The 22,350-nt window shown below is 48.4% G+C and overlaps 1 protein-coding gene across 2 annotated transcripts in view; it reads right to left on the reverse strand.

The window, feature by feature from the left end:
• Positions 1–22,350, reverse strand: part of LOC144725001 (transcription factor AP-2-alpha-like) — a 75,220-nt gene that overhangs the window by 20,721 nt on the left and 32,149 nt on the right. The window contains exon 1 of one of the 2 annotated variants that reach the window (XM_078604398.1): positions 18,419–18,517. The exons of the other annotated variant lie outside the window; for it this stretch is intronic. Within the exon in view, the coding sequence (XP_078460524.1) occupies positions 18,419–18,466 (48 nt within the window). The 5' untranslated portion in view covers positions 18,467–18,517. Of the gene's footprint in view, positions 1–18,418; positions 18,518–22,350 lie in introns of those variants that run through there. 2 annotated transcript variants of the gene reach the window in all.

Below are 22,350 nucleotides of genomic sequence, written 5' to 3' on the forward strand. Positions count from 1 at the left end.
TTGGTTCTTTCGGTAAAGTCACGTAGGTAGAAATGAAATGAAATCAAACAAATCACGACGTTTCGATCGCTAACACAAGCAATCTTCATCAGGTGGAACAACCACAGCAAGACAAAATGCTGAAGTAAGCGAGAGAGCTTCCGTGGCTAGGAACCAGTCTGCTGCCATACAACTGGTTGACTTGTCAAGCATCCGTGGACCTGTTTGTTGTTGTGACACTGCACTGGGGTTAGGGTGAGCTCTCCGAATGGGCTGTTTGGCCTGCATCGTCGACGGAAAATGAACTGAAGTGAAATAAGCCAATTAATTAAAAACAAATTGCCAGCATGAATCGCGCTGTTACGAGATAGACGTAATGTTTGTTTTACCTGTAGTTTCACGCGTGCACGTGCGCTGTTTACCGCACATTATTATAGATTTGTATATGTTTCCACAACTCAATGATGAATACGGCATTTTACTTTTTATCGGCTTGAGCGTCACACTCCACTCGAGGCAAATTAATCGGTTCGCCTATGATGCGGAGCCATGTGCCATGAAGAAGGGCTATTTCCCGAAACGTCGCCTACTATATATTTTTTTCTTGCGCCAGTATGTATTGACGAATGTTGAGATGTATCTTCATTTAATGATGGTTGGTGATTGTTTATAATTAGCGTGAGACTTTAAGCAATGTTGGCTACGAGGCTGATCCAGCCCGCACCTCTGAGTTAAACGATTTAAACTCCGTAATGTTTGGGGAAATTAAAATTGTAACATCAAAACTAATAAATCGTATTGATGTAGTTATAAGCACATAGACCTCACGCTGTATATATATACAGTACTGTAATGCGTCTGTGTGTGTGTGTGTGTAAATGTGTCAGATGTCACCACTCAAAGTGCACCTGGCCTGGCACAGGCGACGCGGTGACATAACCGCCACTTGGTGACGAATGTTGTTGTTGTTAATGATGTTGTTGTTGTTGGTGGTGGTGGTTGTGTTGTTGTCAAACAGAGCGATCGTCGCAAAGTCCACGGTGTCGCTGCCGGTGTTGTTCAGAGATGTCATCGGTCTCTCCCTTCCAGAACACCGCTGGATATTTTACCTCCCGTCACTCGCGCAACGCGATCATCGGCGCGAGACGTCAACAAGAAAAGGCAAAGATCCCCCCGTCCCCCGTGTAGCCTTCACAGACTGTTGGGGCAAGTGCTGTTAGCGAGTAGCGCCTGTGGCACACGAGGGGGGGGGGGTGTCAGCACCACGCCCGACCGCCTTTGTCTTCTTAGTGGCGATGTTTTTTATTGTTGTATACAGCGCAAACCAGGTACTGATTTGAGGCTGAGACCACGCGATTATCAGACACTTTCTTTGAGCTATCAACTGTGGCCAGGTCGCTTCGTGAAAAGGAGCTAATAGCTCAGTGGGCCTTACCTGCTGAAATAAAATAATAAATAGTTTTAGTTTGTTGTCGTTGTGGTATTTCTGCTGATGTTGCGGATGTCGTCGGCAGTGGTGCAAAAGCACGATAGTGAAACAAAATTACACGACAACATGAAATGAATATGCGTGAAGGCACATTCCCCGCAAAAAAACGTCGCCCTATCTCTGCAATGAAGAAGGGCTCAATGCCCGAACCGTCGCGTATGATTTATATATATGTGTGTGTGTGTGTGCCTTTTAAGGCCACGTAAGTTTTTTTCGGCGAATTTGTGGATGTATGCGAACAATGCGCGCGAACTGGACACCACAACGCACCACACAGACACACCCCCATACACAGACTTGACTTTACATCACATGGTGATCCATTTGTAGACACCCCCCCGTCCCCCCCCCCCCGCTAAAATAGTAACATTATAGGACGGAAGATAGGGGGGGGGGAACAACCCCAAACGATTTCATTTCAAAGCCTCTAAAAAGTCTCCCACCAATTCCAAATGCGTTACTTTCAAATCGTTCAACGCCGTGAAAGTCAACCACGTTCTGAGAAGGATGCAAGGGGCGAGAGAGATAGAGGGGGGAGGTGGGGCAGGGGGTCGTGAGAACTGTAGAAAATGAGTGGGGTGTCTATAGATGGATCGCACGCGTGGCCACCCGCGGACCTCGACGGATGACGAGAGCGCACGGCGCTTGAGAAGACGCGGGGGGGGGGCGGAATGAGGCCGTGAGTCGAGCTTCGAAGAAGGCGATGTACGGCTTGGGCAGGACACGCCACGGCTCGAGAAGGGATTTGATTTGATGGCCAACGGTCGAGATTAACAACGGACTGGCGGTAAACAAATAACGTCAACAACAATAATGATGATGATTATTAGAATGGAACGCGTCCAACAGGTTTGCGCACGCCGTGAGAGATGGAGCGATGAAATGGAATCAATTCGTGGGCAGGTGCTGGCAGCGGTGGCGGCAGTGGCTTAGGGTTGGGGTCTTCTTCCAGCAGTCGATTGACCATGGCCGATTGATTATAGCGATAAGGACGACGATTATATGAGCGGGTCACCGCGCGATTCAACGGAATGCCCAAACGAAGAGCGGCGAGGCCTTGCGAGTGAGCGGCGGCGTTGATTGGCGTCGTGACGCCGTTAATTGGAGCGAACTGTGAACGAGCGAAGGAACGCGTGGGCGTCAACGACGTTGGGAGAGGTGCGCGGTTGGAACCCCGAGGCAGCCCCGGTCAATACTGCGTGCGGGTGTATTTAATCCCCCCCGCATCACCACCTCTTTATTTATTTTCGTGAACTACTACTACCAGCCGTCTGCTTCACAGTTAAACAACATCCCGCAAGTGTCGTTCTTGTCGGCGAGCCTTCGACACTCTGGCCTCGGAGTGCACCTGGCCTGGCGCAAGCGCCGTGGTGACGTCACCGCCGCTTAGTGGCGAATGTTGTTGTTGTTGATGATGATGATGATGTTGTTGCTGATGGTTGTGTTGTTGTCAGACACAGAGCGATCGTCGCAAAGTCCACGGTGTCCCTGCCGACGTCGACGCTTCACAAATATAATTTACAATCATTTGCGAATGTGATGATGCATAGTTGTAGGATTTTCTGTTATCTGTTGTGCTCATATTGTTAAAGTATTTACGTGCGTGTGTGTTGAACTTCTTTCGCGCCGTACGTAGCCAAACGCGTTGAGCGGAGGTGCGGGGGAGGGGGGGGAAGGACAACAAACTAAACACACACAAAAGCAGTCCTCAAGAAATGAGTTTTCAGTCGAGGTTTGCGCCACGAAAAGGCTTCCACACGCATGAGTAAACAACACGAATAGAATCGACTTGACGAGACGGGTAAAGCCACCGTAGCAGACGATTACTGTCTGTGAAACGCAGCACACTGCGGCTAACGGTGACGGCGATTTGAGTCGCTCGGAGTGAAGCGCTGCGCTTCGACTCATCATCGGTGTGCTTGGGTTTTGGGTTGGATGGTTGGAGCCGTTCTTAGGGTACGGGCCGAATCGGGGTGACCGCCCCGGGCCCCGCGCTTTGGGGGGGGGGGGCGCGCTTAGACGTGCCGGTGTCAGGTGTAATAGTTCCGGTTTAGTTTGAAGGCATCGGGGGCACCCACACGCTTCGTGAGTTGCCCCGGGTCCCGCACCCCGCTATGAACGGCCGTGGGTGGACGCATCACGGCTAGACGGGATGACGACCACGATGATGGTGGTGGCGATGGACGAGACTGGTGACGGAATATGAGTCGGAGGATGGCAACGCGCCACGTGGGGGACGACTGCCGCAAGCCGTTCATCGAGCGGTAGATCCCGCGTGGTGATCACGATCGCGTAAAAGTGCTTTGCTGTAAATTGCAGTATGTGCTAATGCGAGCGTGGATGCAATATTGTGATAGCACGAACGCGACGTGAAGCTAATTATGTTGGCGATGCTGCTGCGTTGGCTGCTGTGCACGAGCAGAGTCAAGGCCAACAACAAACATCAAACTCAGCACGTCCCGTGATCAATAACAACACACCGCGTGGACGTCTTCAAAGGGACGTTTTGAGTCACGACCCTTCTTCATAGCACAAGTAAAAATAAACGAAATGAGTTATTCTCACATGCGAGTGTGCAAACACTTAGACAAACACTTATGCGTCTATATTGTTTAGATTAGTTTTGCTGCTCTTAGGTTTTTTCGGTAAAGTCACGTAGGTAAAAAATAATAATAAAATAAAATACTAATAAATGAAAATAACTCGATTAAATCACGACGTTTCGGAGGCAACGCAAGTCTCCGTCTTCAGGTGGGACCGTCACAGCCAAATGTACTGGTTAACCAGTCTTCTTAGGTTTTTTGGTTAACCAGTATTTAAGATCTTGGCTCCTGGATTTCTCTTCACTTGATACAGTAAATCTGGCTGTGACGCTCCCACCTGAAGACGGAGACTTGTGTTGCCTCCGAAACGTCGTGATTTAATTGAGTTATTTTAATTTATTATTATTTTATTTTAGTACTATTTTTTACCTACGTGACTTTACCGATAAAACCTACGAGTATGAATCCTTGCAGTCACGAAAGCTTCAAATCTAGAATTAGTTTGCTGCCTTACATTTTCACATGATGAGCCACTTCGTTGAGCTATCATTTGGGGCCATGTAGCTTCTGAAAAATAAGTTTGTAGCTCAGTGGGCTTTACCTGCTGAGATAAACACATCAGTTTAGTTTTACTTGTAGACATTGTTGAGTGATTTCCCTACCTTACCTATACTTTCCACTCCTGTCGCGTTTTTGCACTGCCTGTTGTTGTAACGTTCTGACCAGCCCCTACTGAACGCCTGTGAAAAAGAGCTTTATCGCTCATCGGATTCCACCAGCGTACATAAATATTCTGACATACTCCTGTATACACGCCAAACGATCGTGAGTGCGTGACCGTTAGAAACTTAACATTAAACGGGTCGTCAAAATCGTAATTAATTAATTCATTCCTGGCGACTCCGTCCCACCGCGCACATCGGATCGTTCCGTTGTCGTGTCGTGTCCAAGCGCAGCGGCGAGGACGAACGCGCAGAAGAAACAAAACTTTGATCAGCGCATCGTGTAGAGCTCGTCGAGAGGGACAGATCGCCGTGTCGTTCGCCTTCAACAGACATAGAATGACGTCGCAACGCAGTTCACGCGAGAGAGCCGGGGGGATAATGGGGGGAACCCCGTGGTCCCGCCATGAGGTTCCTTTTCTGAAGCGTGATTCCCCCCAAAAGAACGGTGAGAGGCTGATCGTTTTCACTCGCAAGGCAAGCTCAGCCGATAGTCGCACATGCCTCTACGTTGTACAGGAGAACTCCTCTTCTTAACGGCGGTCATTAGTTATCCACAAAACCGGTCGTTCAGTGATTTGGTCGTTAAGCGAGTAGAGAAAATACGCGCTCAAAACGCCTAATTCGTTCCGATAGCATTGAAAGTTATCCGCTTTTCGCCCAAAATAACGTTCTTTATGATATTGAAACGTAGAGATACGAACAACATTACAAACACATACTATTAAAAGAAACGTGGTGAATCAATGCATTAATTAATATTAACTGTATCGAGAATGCCCGTCGTTAACAGGGGAATGGTCGGTTGGTAAGCGAACACATTGGGCTCTATGGAGGCACTACACTACTATACACTCCACTATACACTACACTATACACTACAATACTATGCACTATACACTACTATACACTACACTATACACTACACTATACACTACACTATACACTACACTACTATGCACTATACACTACTATACACTACACTATACACTACACTACTATGCACTATACACTACTATATACTACACTATACACTACAATACTATACACTACACATTGGGCTCTATGGAGGCACCACACGACTATATACTACACTATACACTACACTATACAGACTACATTATACACTACACTATACATTACACTACTATACACTACACTATACACTACACTTTATACCTCACCACTATACACTATACACTACACTACAACACTACACTACTATACACTACACTATACACTACACCATACAGACTACACTATACATTACACTACTATACGCTACACTACTATACACCATAATTTACACTACACCACTATACACTACTATACACTACACTACAGCACTACACTACTATACACTACACTACTATACACTACACTATACACTACACCATACAGACTACACTATACACTACACTATACATTACACTACTATACACGACACTATACACTACACTTTATACCTCACCACTATACACTACACTACTATACACTACTATACTATATACTACACTACTATACACTACACTACTATACACTACTATACACTACTATACTATATACTACTCTACACTACACACTACACATCGGGCTATATGGAGGCCTGTCGTTAAGCGAATCGTCGTTAACAGGGGTGTGCAGTTGGACGCGACACACTTGCTAACAATATACGACCCGTACCATCGGTGAACTCGGCAATTCTTGTGGCGTGTGTACGCTTGAAGGCCAATCGAAGAGGCGGTCGACATCCCCTCCCGGTTACCTGGAGTGCCATAACCTCGCGTTGTTTGTCTGTGTATCGCCGATGTCTGCGCTGATAGGGGTTTAAAAAAAAAAGAAATCTGCGCAGTGGGTGCTCGCTTGTGAATGTGTAATGGACATTTCAATAAAACGAGTTGAGATGAACTTCCGCGGATTAGCTTGCAAGTCGAGCGAGTATTGGTGAAATTCAATTAACATAAATAAGTTCCGTGCTTAAATATCAGTCTAACCGTCAATCTATCAATCTAACTAGCAATCTAATTATCAGTCTAACTGTTAATCTATCAGTCTATCAATCTAATTATCAGTCTAAGTATCAATCTATCAGTCTAACTATCAATCTAATTATCAGTAAAACTATCAATCTAATTATAAATCTAACTATCAATCTATCAGTCTAACTATCAATATAATTATCATTAAAACTATCAATCTATCAGTCTAACTATCAATATAATTATCAATATCAGTATATTAATATAACTGTCAGTCTGGTTTCCAGTGTATCACTCTAACTAACGATCTAACCATTAATCAATGTTTTAAATTAACTACCAAGCTATCTGTCAATCTATCCAACAGTCTTACTATCGATATATCAATCTAACTACCAATCTAACTACCGGTCTATCAATGTGTCCAGTACTCTTTTGATGTTTAAGGTTGAGTAGACCTAAGGGAGGCCTGGAGACTGGTTCGCATGCACGTATAGTATGATCAGAGTGTTAATCGTGGCCATATAGGGAACTTGGATCGTCATCTTAAACTAAACATTTTTTTTAAATTTACCATAAAAGGCCCACTGAGCTATATTCATCTTTTCAGAAGTGGCCTGTCCACAAATGATCGCTCAAAGAAGTGGCTCATCACGTGGACATTCATCGCAGACAAACATTCTAAACGCGTGACGTTCATTGTAAATGCGGAGGGAAAACACGGTGGACCCAGAGAAGAATCCACGCGACCACGGGGAGAGAGAGAGAGAGAACACGCAAACTCCAGATATACAGCAGCAGCAGGCGTCAGGATCGAGATCGAACCCACGAACCTCCTGCATACCAGGCGAGGTAGTTAACATCTCACCAACGCTGCGCCCAGTGTCGATAACCGCTACAAACACCAAGACAAAGGTGCCCCCCGCGTAGCCCACACAGACTGCTGGGACAAGTGCTGTTAGTGAGCGGCACGTGCAGGCCGGAACAAAACACACCGTCGAGAGGGAATGGTGTGGCCGGATCACCACTCCCGCTACAGAGACACACGCGCGCACGTGTCCCGGGTGAGCGCTTAGTGTAAGCGGCTAGCGCGCCGCGCTACGAACCAGGGGACCCGAGTTCGATTCCCGTTCACGCCCACCAACACCCAGCGACGATTATCTGACACCGGTTCTGGGCCTCCCCTCGGTCGACTCAGCGTCAAATGAGTACCTGGTGCGGTGGTGTGTTCTCGACATCGCCGCTGGGGAGACAAAGGCGGTAGGGCGCGGTGATGGCCCCCGCACCCCCTCGTGTGCCGTGCCGGCCTTTATAGGCTGCTCACTACTAGCACTTGCCCCAAAAGTATATTAAAGGCTATATGGGGGAGCTTTGCTTTTGGTGTTGTCGGTGTTGTTGGTGGTGTTGTTGTTGGTGGTGTTGTTGGTGGTGTTGTTGTTGGTGGTGTTGTTGGTGGTGGTGTTGTTGGTGGTGTTGTTGGTGGTGTTGGTGGTGGTGTTGTTGGTGGTGATTTTGTTGGTGTTGTTGGTGGTGTTGTTGGTGGTGTTGGTGGTGGTGTTGTTGGTGGTGTTGGTGGTGTTGTTGTTGGTGGTGATTTTGTTGGTGTTGTTGGTGGTGATTTTGCTGGTGTTGTTGGTGGTGTTGTTGGTGGTGTTGGTGGTGGTGTTGTTGGTGGTGATTTTGCTGGTGTTGTTGGTGGTGTTGTTGGTGGTGTTGGTGGTGGTGTTGTTGGTGGTGTTGGTGGTGGTGTTGTTGGTGGTGATTTTGCTGGTGTTGTTGGTGGTGTTGTTGGTGGTGTTGGTGGTGGTGTTGTTGGTGGTGATTTTGTTGGTGTTGTTGGTGGTGTTGTTGGTGGTGTTGGTGGTGGTGTTGTTGGTGGTGTTGGTGGTGTTGTTGTTGGTGGTGATTTTGTTGGTGTTGTTGGTGGTGATTTTGCTGGTGTTGTTGGTGGTGTTGTTGGTGGTGTTGGTGGTGGTGTTGTTGGTGGTGATTTTGCTGGTGTTGTTGGTGGTGTTGTTGGTGGTGTTGGTGGTGGTGTTGTTGGTGGTGATTTTGTTGGTGTTGTTGGTGGTGATTTTGCTGGTGTTGTTGGTGTTGTTGGTGGTGTTGGTGGTGTTGTTGTTGGTGGTGATTTTGCTGGTGTTGTTGGTGTTGTTGGTGGTGTTGTTGGTGTTGTTGGTGGTGTTGTTGGTGGTGTTGTTGTTGGTGTTGTTGGTGGTGTTGTTGAGTAACCACCTCAAGATGTACGCGACGCAGCGACGCGCCATGCGTCCGATCTGCTCCATGCCCTCATCTCAGACTCGATTTATACGACTCAACTAATCATCGCGATTGATGAACACGAAACCCGTAGGCCCTAAAACAACGCCAAGCGACCAGCAACAAACATCACGAATAAAAAATGTGGTAGAGATGTAGCTGATGGTTAATACGTTTCTAGGTTCTTCAAAAAAAATGTTACTGGAACTTCGGATAAATAGACGATTTGGAGGGAATTACAATGTATCCGTTGCCAATTTGCCGTGGGTGACAGACGGGGGCACGAAACCATGGAGACAGAAACAGGCAGACATCGAGGCAGAGAGACAGGGAGACAGGCAGAGAGAGAAATAGACAGAGAGGTTGAGAAAGAGATAGAGAGGCAGAGAGATATAACATACGCAGGGAGGTAAACAAAAACAACAGCGAGAAGTACAGGTAGACAAACAGGGAGACAGCGAAACAAATAGACGATGAGACACACAGAAAGAGACACACAGAGACACACAGAGAGAGACACAGAGAGAGAGAGAGAGAGAGACACAGAGAGAGACACAGAGAGAGACACAGAGAGAGACACACACAGTGAGACACAGAGAGAGAGATACAGAGAGAGACACGCACAGAGAGACACAGAGAGAGATACAGAGAGAGACACGCACAGAGAGAGATACAGAGAGAGAGAGACACACACAGAGAGAGACAGAGCGAGAGGCAGAGAGGTAAAATACGCAGGGAGATAGACAGGGAGACAAGCAGGGAGACAGCGAAACAAATAGACGAGGAGACACACAGAGAGAGACACACAGAGAGAGACACACAGAGACACAGAGAGAGAGAGACACAGAGAGAGAGAGACAAAGAGAGAGACACAGAGAGAGAGAGACACAGAGAGAGAGAGACAAAGAGAGACACACAGAGAGAGAGACACACAGAGAGAGACACACAGAGACACACAGAGAGACACAGAGAGAGAGAGACACAGAGAGAGAGAGACAAAGAGAGAGACACAGAAAGAGAGACACACAGAGAGAGAGAGACACAGAGAGAGAGAGACAAAGAGAGAGACACAGAGAGAGAGACACACAGAGAGAGAGACACACAGAGAGGTGCGGCAATGAGAGCGCACGAACGATGGCCGAGGTGAGGGAGCGTTGCCGTTCGTGCCACAGAACGCGATGGAGTCGCCCCGTGCCACGGGCTTGGAGCGCGACCTCGTGCGCTGCTCAACGCGCTACGGCGCACCAGTGGATTGCGACATTCTTGTGGCTGTGTGTGTCTCTGCGTGTGTGTGTGTGTGTCTCTGCGTGTGTGTCCGTCTCTGCGTGTGTGTCTGTGCGTGTGTGTGCGTGTGTCTCTGTGTGTGTGTTTGTCTGTGTGTGTGTGTCTGCGTTTGTGTACGTGTGTGTGTGACTCTGCGTGTGTGTGTCTCTGCGTGTGTGTCTATGCGTGCGTGTGTGTGTCTCTGCGTGCGTGTGTGTGTGTCTCTGCGTGCGTGTGTGTCTCTGCGTGCGTGTGTGTCTCTGCGTGCGTGTGTGTCTCTGTGTGTGTGGGTGAGTCTGCGTGTGTGTGTCTCTGCGTGTGTGTATTTACGTGCGTGTTTGTGTGTCTCCGCGTGTGTGTCTCTGCGTGTGTGTGTCTGCGTGTGTGTGTGTGTCTGCGTGTGTGTGTCTGCGTGTGTGTGTGTCTGCGTGTGTGTGTCTGTCTCTGCGTGTGTGTGTGTCTCTGCGTGTGTGTGTGTGACTCTGCGTGTGTGTGTGACTCTGCGTGTGTGTGTGTCCGCGTGTGTGTCTCTGCGTGTGTGTGTCTGCGTGTGTGTGTGTCTGCGTGTGTGTGTGTGTCTCTGCGTGTGTGTGTGTGTCTCTGCGTGTGTGTGTCTTTGTATCGTGTGTGTCTCTGCGTGTGTGTGTGTGTCTCTGTGTGTGTGTGTGTCTCTGTATGTGTGTATGTCTCTGCGTGTGTGTGTCTTTGTCTCGTGTGTGTCTGCGTGTCTGTAGTGGGGAGCGGTAGTGTAGCTGCTAGCGCGCTGCGCTACGAACCCGGCGACCCGAGTTCGATTCTCGCTCACGGCCAACAACGCTGACGATTATCCGATCTTGAGCCTCCCCTAGGTCGACTCAGCCTTAAATGAGTATCATGTGCGCTGTGTAGTAAACATCAGCATTGGAGTGACAAAGGCAGCCGGGCGTGGTTCCGACCACACCACCCTCTCGTTCCGTGAGCTAGCTAACTGAACTTGCCCCAACAGTCTGCTGAAAGCTACACGGGGGGATGCGAGCGATCTTTGTGTGTTTGGATCGCAGTCTTTGCGCACATCCTTGTCAATTCAGTATCGCACTGCAACGGAGGCAAATTACCTGCTTCACCGATCGATAGATATTTTTTTTCTTTAAGTGTGTCGTGCGAAACTTGGTGGAGCATACTCTAATATATATTTAGCATCCCAATGTAGACATTTATATAGATCAGTTTGACACGTCGGCTTTCACGACAAATATTATCCCCAATAGATGCATTTTTAATGGATATTTATCGATGTGTATGTACGTATATCTCGTCCTTCTCACCCTTCCACAACTTCAGAGTAATTATCAGTTCACATTCTCCCGGTATCCAGTATATGCTTGATTAGTTGTTGTCACACACACGGAAAAAAATATATATATATATAACCATTTGGTAAATATACTACAACAGCAACAGTATTCAAACTATACATTTAGCGAGCTAAACTAGCACAACTGAATGAGGATCATTGCTAGAAACGTCATCTTGAACTGCGTCAACGGCCATCACGACGCAGGGTTTTCTTTGCTGAACATTATCAATTTAAATTCGTATACATCCAGTAAAACTCGACGAACCAATTACAGTCGGCCTGCTATGGTTAAGTACGTCCGATCAATCTACAGGCCACGTCGCAAACCGGAGGAACACTCATCCAACAGTGGAGTGACATCAGCCATGGCGAGATTATCTACTGCTGGATGAAGGCCTGCCTCTTCAATCCCGCAGAACTTCCACCCAGCACGATCCTCCGATCACGAACTGACCTTCATCGCCCAAATATTGATCATCGTCATCATAATCATCTGGCGGACAACCTCTCGAACGCATTTGCTATTCCATAATCTGCCATTCCAATATTCACTATCATTACGTTATACTTGATACGTTTCTCGAGTGTGCATATCAATTACGTGAACACGCGTGTATCTGCGGTACGATGTGTGCGTGTAGTAGGAGTAGTAGTAGTAGCGCACGCAAGCAAACCCACGTGTCGTGAAAAATAGCCGCAATTAAGTTGTCACGTGCGGATGGATGATATGGATCATTATATTATCCATCATCAAGAAGTCGCTGTGCAGAGATACCACGCTCGTGCGTGACTCGTCATTGGTGCATCGAGAGAGAGAGAGAGATCGTGAGATGGCTCGGCGGGGAGGAGACATCCAGGAAGCAGCGGACCGAGCATGGGCGCCACGGTGGCTAGGAGATGTTAACTATCTTCTTGGTTCTTTCGGTAAAGTCACGTAGAATGGAAATAATAAAATACTAAAAATAAAACATAATAAAATAATTCTCACGACGAATGAAACTCATTCAGACTCTGTCTTCTCGACATCCCTGTTCTTCACCTGAGGACGGCTGCTTGCGTTGTGGCCGAAACGTCGTGAGAATTATTTTATGTTTTATTTTTATTATTTTATTATTTCCATTCTACGTCACTTTACCGAAAGAACCAAGAAGATGAATCCCTGCATTTACTTTTATTAATTTAATTTTTTTACCTACGTGACTTTACCGAAAAAACCTAATAGTATTCAAGAAAGCTTTAAATCGAGATGTTAACTACCTCGCCTGGTATACAGGAGGTCGTGGGTTTTGATCCCAACCCTGACGCCTGTTGTATATTTGTAGTTTGCGGTGTCTGTCCTCTCCGTGTTCTCCGGTTTGTCTTTCCACATTGAGAACCGACACGCGCTTAGGGCATTTGGCTGCTTTGAATGTCCACGCGGTAAGCCACTTCGTTGAGCTATCATTTGTGATAGCCAAGTCGCTTCTGAAAGAGGTGCATAGCTCAGTGGGCCTTGCCTGATACAATATAAAAATAGTTTAGTTTTAGTTTAAACCATAATTGACTGATGATAACATTAACGATAATGACAGTTACTTTATTCTCTATTGATTGTAGCTTTGCCGTGGTTAGCAAATGTAGGTACTGTGTATACCACGTGAATGTGAATTCGGTATCTCTGATCAAAGGCACCATCACCACCACCACCGCACCTTGTGTTGAAATGCATGCGCATAGATCAATTAGCAAAAAAACGCAATTAGAGTATGTTAAAACGCATATTAGAATGATAATACTGGAATCATTAATATAAAATGTGCGAATCGGCCGTGCCCTGCCCTGCTGAGTGAGTGAGAGTTCTCTTGCCTATCGCGCCGTAGTCGTTCGCGAAAATTGACGTGGAACCACAGCTCACGCAAGGTGCTTCGGATGATAATTATCGATCGCCAGTCGTGCCAGCCGTAGCCACGGGCATCGAACTCGTCTCGCGCGGTTGCGCGCTCACCGTTGCGCCACCGCTCCACCACGCGTAATGGTTAATGGAAACAGGATGTTGTTGTTAATGGCCCTATTTTATTCTGAGTTAATTGTTTTTGTTGTTGTCGTCGTCGTCGTTTATCCGAGTTTTAAATTACACGCGCGCATTGCGGTTGAATTTCAACGCATTCAGTTGGGTATACGAGTTGGTAAAAGTTTGTCGAGAAAAGTTATCGCTTTACGGGGGATTATATTCCACACATTCATTCAAAAGCACGGTCCTAAAATCCATGTATATGCATAGTACATGACAAAAACCCACAACGCAGATCCGTTAATATTTACGCATACACAACCATATGCTATATATGATGTATACATACACTGTATATATAATTGCAATGCATACCATTCAAAGTTAGTAATGGACACATTGTAATAGCCTCTCTTGCGTAAGTGCTGTTATGAAGGCGATGTTTACACACCGCAGAATGTAGTAACTCGAGGCTGTTGTCGATCTATGGGGAGACCCAGGCAAGGTTCAGATAATCGTCAATTATCTTATCCGTGGTTGGGAATCGAACTCGGTTCGCCAGGTTCGTAGCGCAGCGCCCGAACCGCTACACTACCACTCCCCACGATACATATATACACACGCTATACATACACACACACTATACATATACACATACACACACACTATACATATACACATACACACACTATACACACACGCTATACATACACACACACTATACCTACACATACACACACGCTATATATACACACACGCTATACATATACACACACTATACCTACACATACACACACGCTATATATATACACACTATACCTACACATACATACACACACTATACATATACACACACACACACTATTTAGACAGACAAATGCCTTACTCCAAGAACAATATCGAGTGAATGTGCTGCTCATTGCATTTTTACTTAACCGGTGGACTTTGACGGTCTGAGTAGGGATCAATCCAGCAGTGTATAGATGATGGCTGAGAATAGTGATGATGATGATTACAACTTTATATGTGGCGCATAACAAAGCCGATGACAAAGATCCCGAGTGTAGCCTTAACAGACTGTTGGGGCAAGCGCTGTTAGCGTGTATCAAAACCTATGAAGGCCGGCACGGCACACGAGGGGGTGGGTGGCCAACACCACGCCCGGCCGCCTTTGTCTCCCGAGCGGCGATGTTTACTACACACCGCACCAGATACTCATTGGAGACTAAGACCACATGATTATAAGCCACTTTCGTGGCCAGATCGCTTCTGAAAAGGAGCTATGGCTCAGTGAGCCTTAACTGCTCAAATAAATAAAAGGTAGCTTCGGGTTTTTTTTCATATGACCATACTTCACCACTATGGTCAGTGCACGACCAGTTCAGTTATCACTCGCGTGCATGGGAATCGAACTCGGGATCAACCGGGGTTCACAGTGCGCAGTGCCCTCACCGCTGCGCCACCGCTCCACCACGCTTGATGCAGTCTTTCCACTAATGTCACATTGCGATCCGCGGGCTATTTAGCAAATGATGACCGTGTATGCATGGAATGCGGTTAATGCCGTTTGGCCCATAGAGCAACGTTTTGTGTAATTTAACCCACGCGTATTTTTTGTCTTATGGGTTACATTATTTTGGAGTTACATTATATATTACAGATATAATTACAGAAGACGCTGACATTAACTTACGCATTACATTATCAGAGCACACGCACGTGTACCCATAATACATCGCACGTACATTAGGTATTTAATTATGGTAACATTTATCGACCAAACATATCACGTACATTTTTTACTAATTTTCTACACCGCGTGTACTATATAGAATGTTGACTTAAAGCTTTCGTGACTGCAGGAATTCAAAGAATATATAGAATGTGGTGCGTGTGCGTGCGATGTGCCAATGCAGTGTCGAGCGCTTAGCGCACTGCACCACGAACGCCCCCCTCTAGTTCGATTCCCACTCACGATCAATAACAGTGGCGAAATGTTTGAACCGGGTCCTGGGCCTCCGCTAGGTCGACTCAGCCTGAAATTAGTAACTTGGTCCGGTGCGCGTGTGTGTGTGTGGAAACATCGCCACGAGGGAGACAAAGGCGGCCAGGCGTGGTGCTGGTCGTGTTCCGGACCGGTCCTTCATAGGTGGCTCGTCAACAGCACTCGCCCCGACAGCTCCTTAAAGTTGTATGGGGGATCTTTGTCTGCGTGTACGAACGCACCATTCGCGTGTGCGCTCACAAGCGCGCGTCAGCTTTAAGTTCCACGGCAAACACGATGTAAAGCAATCTTAACCTTCGTGTGTTCAAAGGCGAATTTCAAAACCGCTGTACATAACAACAACACACACAGCGGGCGCATGTATCTTACATAGAGCGGAGAGCCTGTTTCACCGTAGGCCCCCATGTAAATCTATGCTTCCCTGGAGGAGTCCATGCGATGCAAATGCAACGTGGATTCATATGTAGGGGTCTCGATGCAGACGGCATCTCAACACCCTTCACAGAATCAATGGGCGCATTTATATACAAAAATAGAGGCCGCGCTTCAAGAACGTGCCGACTTCACATACCTACTACCCATGTGCTGTACAGGCATGCCTATCAACAAATAAATATACCTCTGGCGACAAAGCATAGAAAAAAGACGCTGTACGCACCGCGGAATATACGATAGTTAAAATGCAATACGATGCATTGAACAAGCGAGCGTCACCACACTCCGTTACCCGTATGTCCGAGTGACAACGAAACGCCTCGTCTCGCGGTGTGTATCTCCTATCGGCCTTCCCGGCCCATTTGTGTCAAGCGGGCGAAGAGTTCGACTTTGTTGGGTCTCATCAACAAGCTCGGTTGTGACCGGGACGTTATTCGCTATATCGCTCCCCTTGTGCGCGACTGACCTCTTCCCCCTCTATTAAGCGACAAACAACAAAACTTTAAAATCATCGCGCGTCCTTAATATATATACGCAACATAAAACTCGTGATCAACACGAATTGCCAATACGGACACAAAGGCAAAAATCACCCGTATAGCCTGGAACAGACTGTTGGGGCAAGTGCTGTTAGGGAGCACCTCTGAAGGCCGGCACGGCACACGAGGGAGTGGGTGATCAGCTCCACGCCCGGCCAGTGGCGATGTTTACACACCGAACCAGGTACTCATTCGAGGCTGAGTCGACCTAGGGGAGGCCCAGGACCGTTTCAGATAATCGTCACCGGTGTTGGCCGTGAGCGGGAATAGAACCCAGGTCTCCGGGTTCGTAGTGCAGCGCGCTAACCGCTACACCACCGCTCCCCACAACGCACTACACACACACCAGCACACACACACTATCGCACACACACACTAGCATACACACACTAGCATACACACACTAACATACACACTAACACACACTAACACACACATTAAACACACACACCAGCACACACACACTATCGCACACACACACTAGCATACGCACACTAGCATACACACACTAACATACACACTAACACACACTAACACACACTAACACACACTAACACACACATTAAACACACACACTAGCACACACACTAACACACACACTAACATACACACTAACATACACACACACTAACACACACACTAGCATACACACGAACACACTTGCACACACACTAACACACACTAACACACACACTAGCACACGCGCACGAACACACACACACTAACACACACACTAGAACACACATTAACACACACTAACACACACACACTAGTACACACACTAGCACACACACACACTAACACACACACTAGAACACACATTAACACACTAACACACACACTAGCACACACACTAACACACACACATTAACACACACACACTAGCACACACACGAACACACTTGCACACACACTAACACACACTAACACACACACTAGCACACGCGCGCGCGCACACACACACTAATACATACACCAACACACACACTAACACACACACTAACACACACACTAGCACACACACACGAACACACACACACTAACACACACACTAGAACACACATTAACACACACTAACACACACACACTAGTACACACACTAGCACACACACTAGCACACACACACACTAACACACACACTAGAACACACATTAACACACACTAACACACACACTAGCACACACACTAACACACACACATTAACACACACACACTAGCACACACACTAACACACACACACTAACACACACACACACACACACTAGCACACACACATGAACACACACACACACTAGCACACACACACTAACACACACTAGCACACACACTAACACACACACTAGCATACACACTAGCACACACACTAACTAGCACACACACTAGCACACACACTAACTAGCACACACACTAGCACACACACTAGCAACACACTAGCACACACACACACTAGCACACACACACAAACACACACTAACACACACACACTAACACACACACTAGCACACGCACTAACACACACGCTAACACACACACTAGCACACCAACACACACCTTCACACACACCAACACACACTAACACACATCAAACACACACACTAAAACACACACACACTAGCACACACACACACTAACACACACACTAGCACACACACACCAACACGCACTAACACACACACTAACACACACACTCGCACACGCACTAACACACACGCTAACACACACACTAGCACACCAACACACACCTTCACATACACCAACACACACTAACACACATTAAACACACACACGCACTAACTAGCACACACGCACCAACACACACACTAGCACACCAACACACACCTTCACACACACTAACTAGCACACACACGCGTACACTTACGTCGGAGAGCAGCGAGTATTTGACATTGTCCTGTAATTTCAGAAGCATGACGACTCCGGGGTATGACTCCTGGTCCTCACTGGCGCGGCGAGTGCCCAACTCTCCCTGCGAGCTGCCGCTGATATATTCAAGTTCGCCCCTGGGCTACTCACCCCCCCACTCAGCCCACCCCTCCCCCCGCTCCCCCCCCCCCCACTCAGCTCACCCCTCCCCCCGCTCCCACACTCAGCTCACCCCTCCCCCCGCTCCCCCCCCCCACTCAGCCCACCCCTCCCCCCGCTCCCCCCCCCACTCAGCTCACCCCTCCCCCCGCTCCCCCACTCAGCTCAGCCCACCCCTCCCCCCGCTCCCCCCCACTCAGCTCACCCCACCCCTCCCCCCGCTCCCCCACTCAGCTCAGCCCACCCCTCCCCCCGCTCCCCCCCCCACTCAGCCCACCCCTCCCCCCGCTCCCCCCCACTCAGCTCACCCCACCCCCCGCTCCCCCCCCCCCACTCAGCCCACCCCTCCCGCGCACTCTCCCCACCCTCTCTCCCTCTCCCCACAAACTCTTCTTCTCTTTCCCTCTCTCTCCCTCCCTCTCCTTTACTCTCCCTCCCTCTCTCCACACACTCTCCCTCCCTCGCCTTCCCTCTCCCTCCCTCTCCCTCCCTCTCCCTCCCTCTCCCTCCCTCTCCCTCCCTCTCCCTCCCTCTCCCTCCCTCTCCCTCCCTCTCCCTCCCTCTCCCTCCCTCTCCCTCCCTCTCCCTCCCTCTCCCTCCCTCTCCCTCCCTCTCCCTCCCTCTCCCTCTCTCTCCTTTCCTCTCCCTCCCTCTCTCTCCCTTCCTCTCCCTTCCTCTCCCTCCCTCTCCCTCCCTCTCCTTTCCTCTCCCTCCCTCTCCCTCCCTCTCCCTCCCTCTCTCTCCCTTCCTCTCCCTTCCTCTCCCTCCCTCTCCCTCCCTCTCCCTTCCTCTCCCTTCCTCTCCCTCCCTCTCCCTCCCTCTCCTTTCCTCTCCCTCCCTCTCCCTCCCTCTCCCTCCCTCTCTCTCCCTTCCTCTCCCTCCCTCTCCCTCCCTCTCCCTCTCTCTCCTTTCCTCTCCCTCCCTCTCTCTCCCTTCCTCTCCCTTCCTCTCCCTCCCTCTCCCTCCCTCTCCCTCCCTCTCCCTCCCTCTCCCTCCCTCTCCCTCCCTCTCCCTCCCTCTCTCTCCCTTCCTCTCCCTCCCTCTCCCTCCCTCTCCTTTCCTCTCCCTCCCTCTCTCCGAGACGATGCGCGTGTCTCCCTCTAGTGGCCGTGAGCGATTCGGGAGCTACGGCTGCGGCCACGTGTTTTTTTTTGCTCGGAGGTTGATTTCGTGTCATGTGAAGAAGGGCCTTTGCCCGAAACGTCGCTTATTTTCTAGATTTTTTTTAATTCAAAGGCCACGGTGCTATCGTTGATTCATCTGTTGAGGTTATTGTTGTTGTTGTTGGTAGTGGTTAAGAGTGCCGCAGGGAGTTGCAATTTGACCCGGGCAACCCAAACTCGAGTTCGATTCCTCGCCACGGCTAACATCGGTGGCGAATGTTATTGAACCGGTCATGGGCCCTCCCCCCTAGGTCGACTCAGCCTTAAATGAGTACCTGGTGCGGTGTGAAATAAACCTCACCGCTGGGGAGACAAAGGCGGCCGGGCGTGGTGCTGGACACACATCCGTACCCTCGTGCCTGCCACAATAAGTGCTCGCTAAGAGCCCTTGCCTCAACACTTGCCCCAACAGTCTGTGTCGGCTACGCGGGGGATCTTTGCCTTTGTGCACGCGGTTCGATGTGACTCATTTGATTATTGATTTCGTTCTACGTGGGAGTGGTTCCGCCTAGTCCTGTCAACTCCATCAGAACATTCACCGAGACGCATTTATATTTCTGCACTGTAGAGACCTACACAGATGCTTAGACGTCGAGATTCATAGAAACACATCCGATTAGGCACGGTTGGCTACGTACGGTGCGGAAGAAGTTTGAGGTACATACGTAGAGACACACAGAGACACACAAAGACACGCAGACACACACAGAGACACACGGAGATCCATAGACACACACAGAGACACACAGAGATACACAGACACACACAGAGACACACAGAGACACATAAACACACACAGACACACATAGAGACACACAGAGACACATAGACACACACAGAGACACACAGAGACACACATAGATACATAGACACACAGAGACACACACAGACACACACAGACACACATAGAGACACACAGAGACACAGAGACACACAGAGACACATAGACACACACAGAGACACAAAGACACACACAAAAACACATAGAGACACACACAGAGACACATAGACACACACAGAGATACATAGAGACACACAGAGACACATAGAGACACACAGAGACACACAAAGACACATAGACACACACAGAGATACATAGACACACACAGAGACACATATTGACACATAGAGACACAGAGACACATAGAAACACACAGAGACACATATAGACACACAGAGACACACAGAGACACAGAGACACACACAGAGACACACAGAGACACATAGAAATACACAGAGACACACAGAGACACATAGACACACACAGAGACACATAGAGACACACAGAGACACATAGACACACAGAGACACATAGAGACACACAGAGACACACAGAGACACATTGACACACACAGAGACACATAAAGACACACAGAGACACACAGACACACACAGACACACACAGAGACACACAGAGATACATAGAGACACATAGACACACACAGACACACACAGACACACATAGAGACACACAGAGACACATAGACACACACAGAGATACATAGACACACACACAGAGACACACAAAGACACACAGAGATACACAGAGACACATAGAGACACATAGACACACACAGAGATACATAGACACACACAGAGACACACAGACACACACAGAGACGCATAGACACACACAAAGATACATAGACATGCACAGAGACACACAGACACACACAGAGACACACAGAGACACACAGAGATACATAGACACACACAGAGATACAAAGAGACACACGGATGGGAGACGTGGTAGGTGCGGAGAATTAAGACAAGGGGGGATTAGCGAAACGATCGTGCAATTTTAAATGTCGAGGGATATCTTCACCATACTTCACCACGCTCATCAATGCGGGTGTATGCAGGAAGGGGGCCCGAGGAATCGTTCATATTATCACTCGCCGCTGACAGTGGCACGCGAATCGAACTCTTTCCCAATTACCTACACTGCGTTACGAACCCGGCGACCCGAGCTTCGATTCCCAAGCACGGCTAGCATCATTGACGATTATCTGAACCTTTGCTTGGGTCGTCCGTACGTCGGCTCAGCCTCAAATGAGTAGCTGGCGCGGTGTGTAGTAAACATCGTCACTGGGGAGACAAAGGCGGCCGGGCGTGGCTGCTGGCCACCCACCCCCTCGTGTGCCGTGCCGGCCTTCAAGAGGTGGTACTACTCGCTAACACTTGCCACAAAAAGTCTGTTAAGGCTACCCGGGGGATCTTTGTCTTGGGGGTGACCTTCAACCAGCAGTGTTGTTGATGATAGATGCTACGTTTTTTTTTTAAATAATCGCAGCAGCAGCGAATCGCAAAGCTGAGAAGAGGCTCGCGCCGCACAGATGGACGCAGCAAATTCGCGGGACTATCGCGTTACAAGGCACACAGGGGGTGAACGCGCCTCGCACGGATATTGTTGTCACAACAGCGAGCGAATATAACCTGAAGCACAGCGGCATACGCGGGGTCATTTTAATCCAACTGCCCTGTTGCGTCTCTCAGCGCCGTATGCAGGGTGGCCCATGAGTAAGGACACACAGGGTCATCGTGTTTATATTAACACCGGCATTAGAACATGTTCAACGTCTGTTCTTTAAGTTCATATTGCATCCAT

This window comes from Lampetra planeri, chromosome 22 (genome assembly GCF_965212315.1).
Source record: "Lampetra planeri chromosome 22, kcLamPlan1.2.h2, whole genome shotgun sequence".
Lineage (NCBI taxonomy): Eukaryota > Metazoa > Chordata > Hyperoartia > Petromyzontiformes > Petromyzontidae > Lampetra > Lampetra planeri.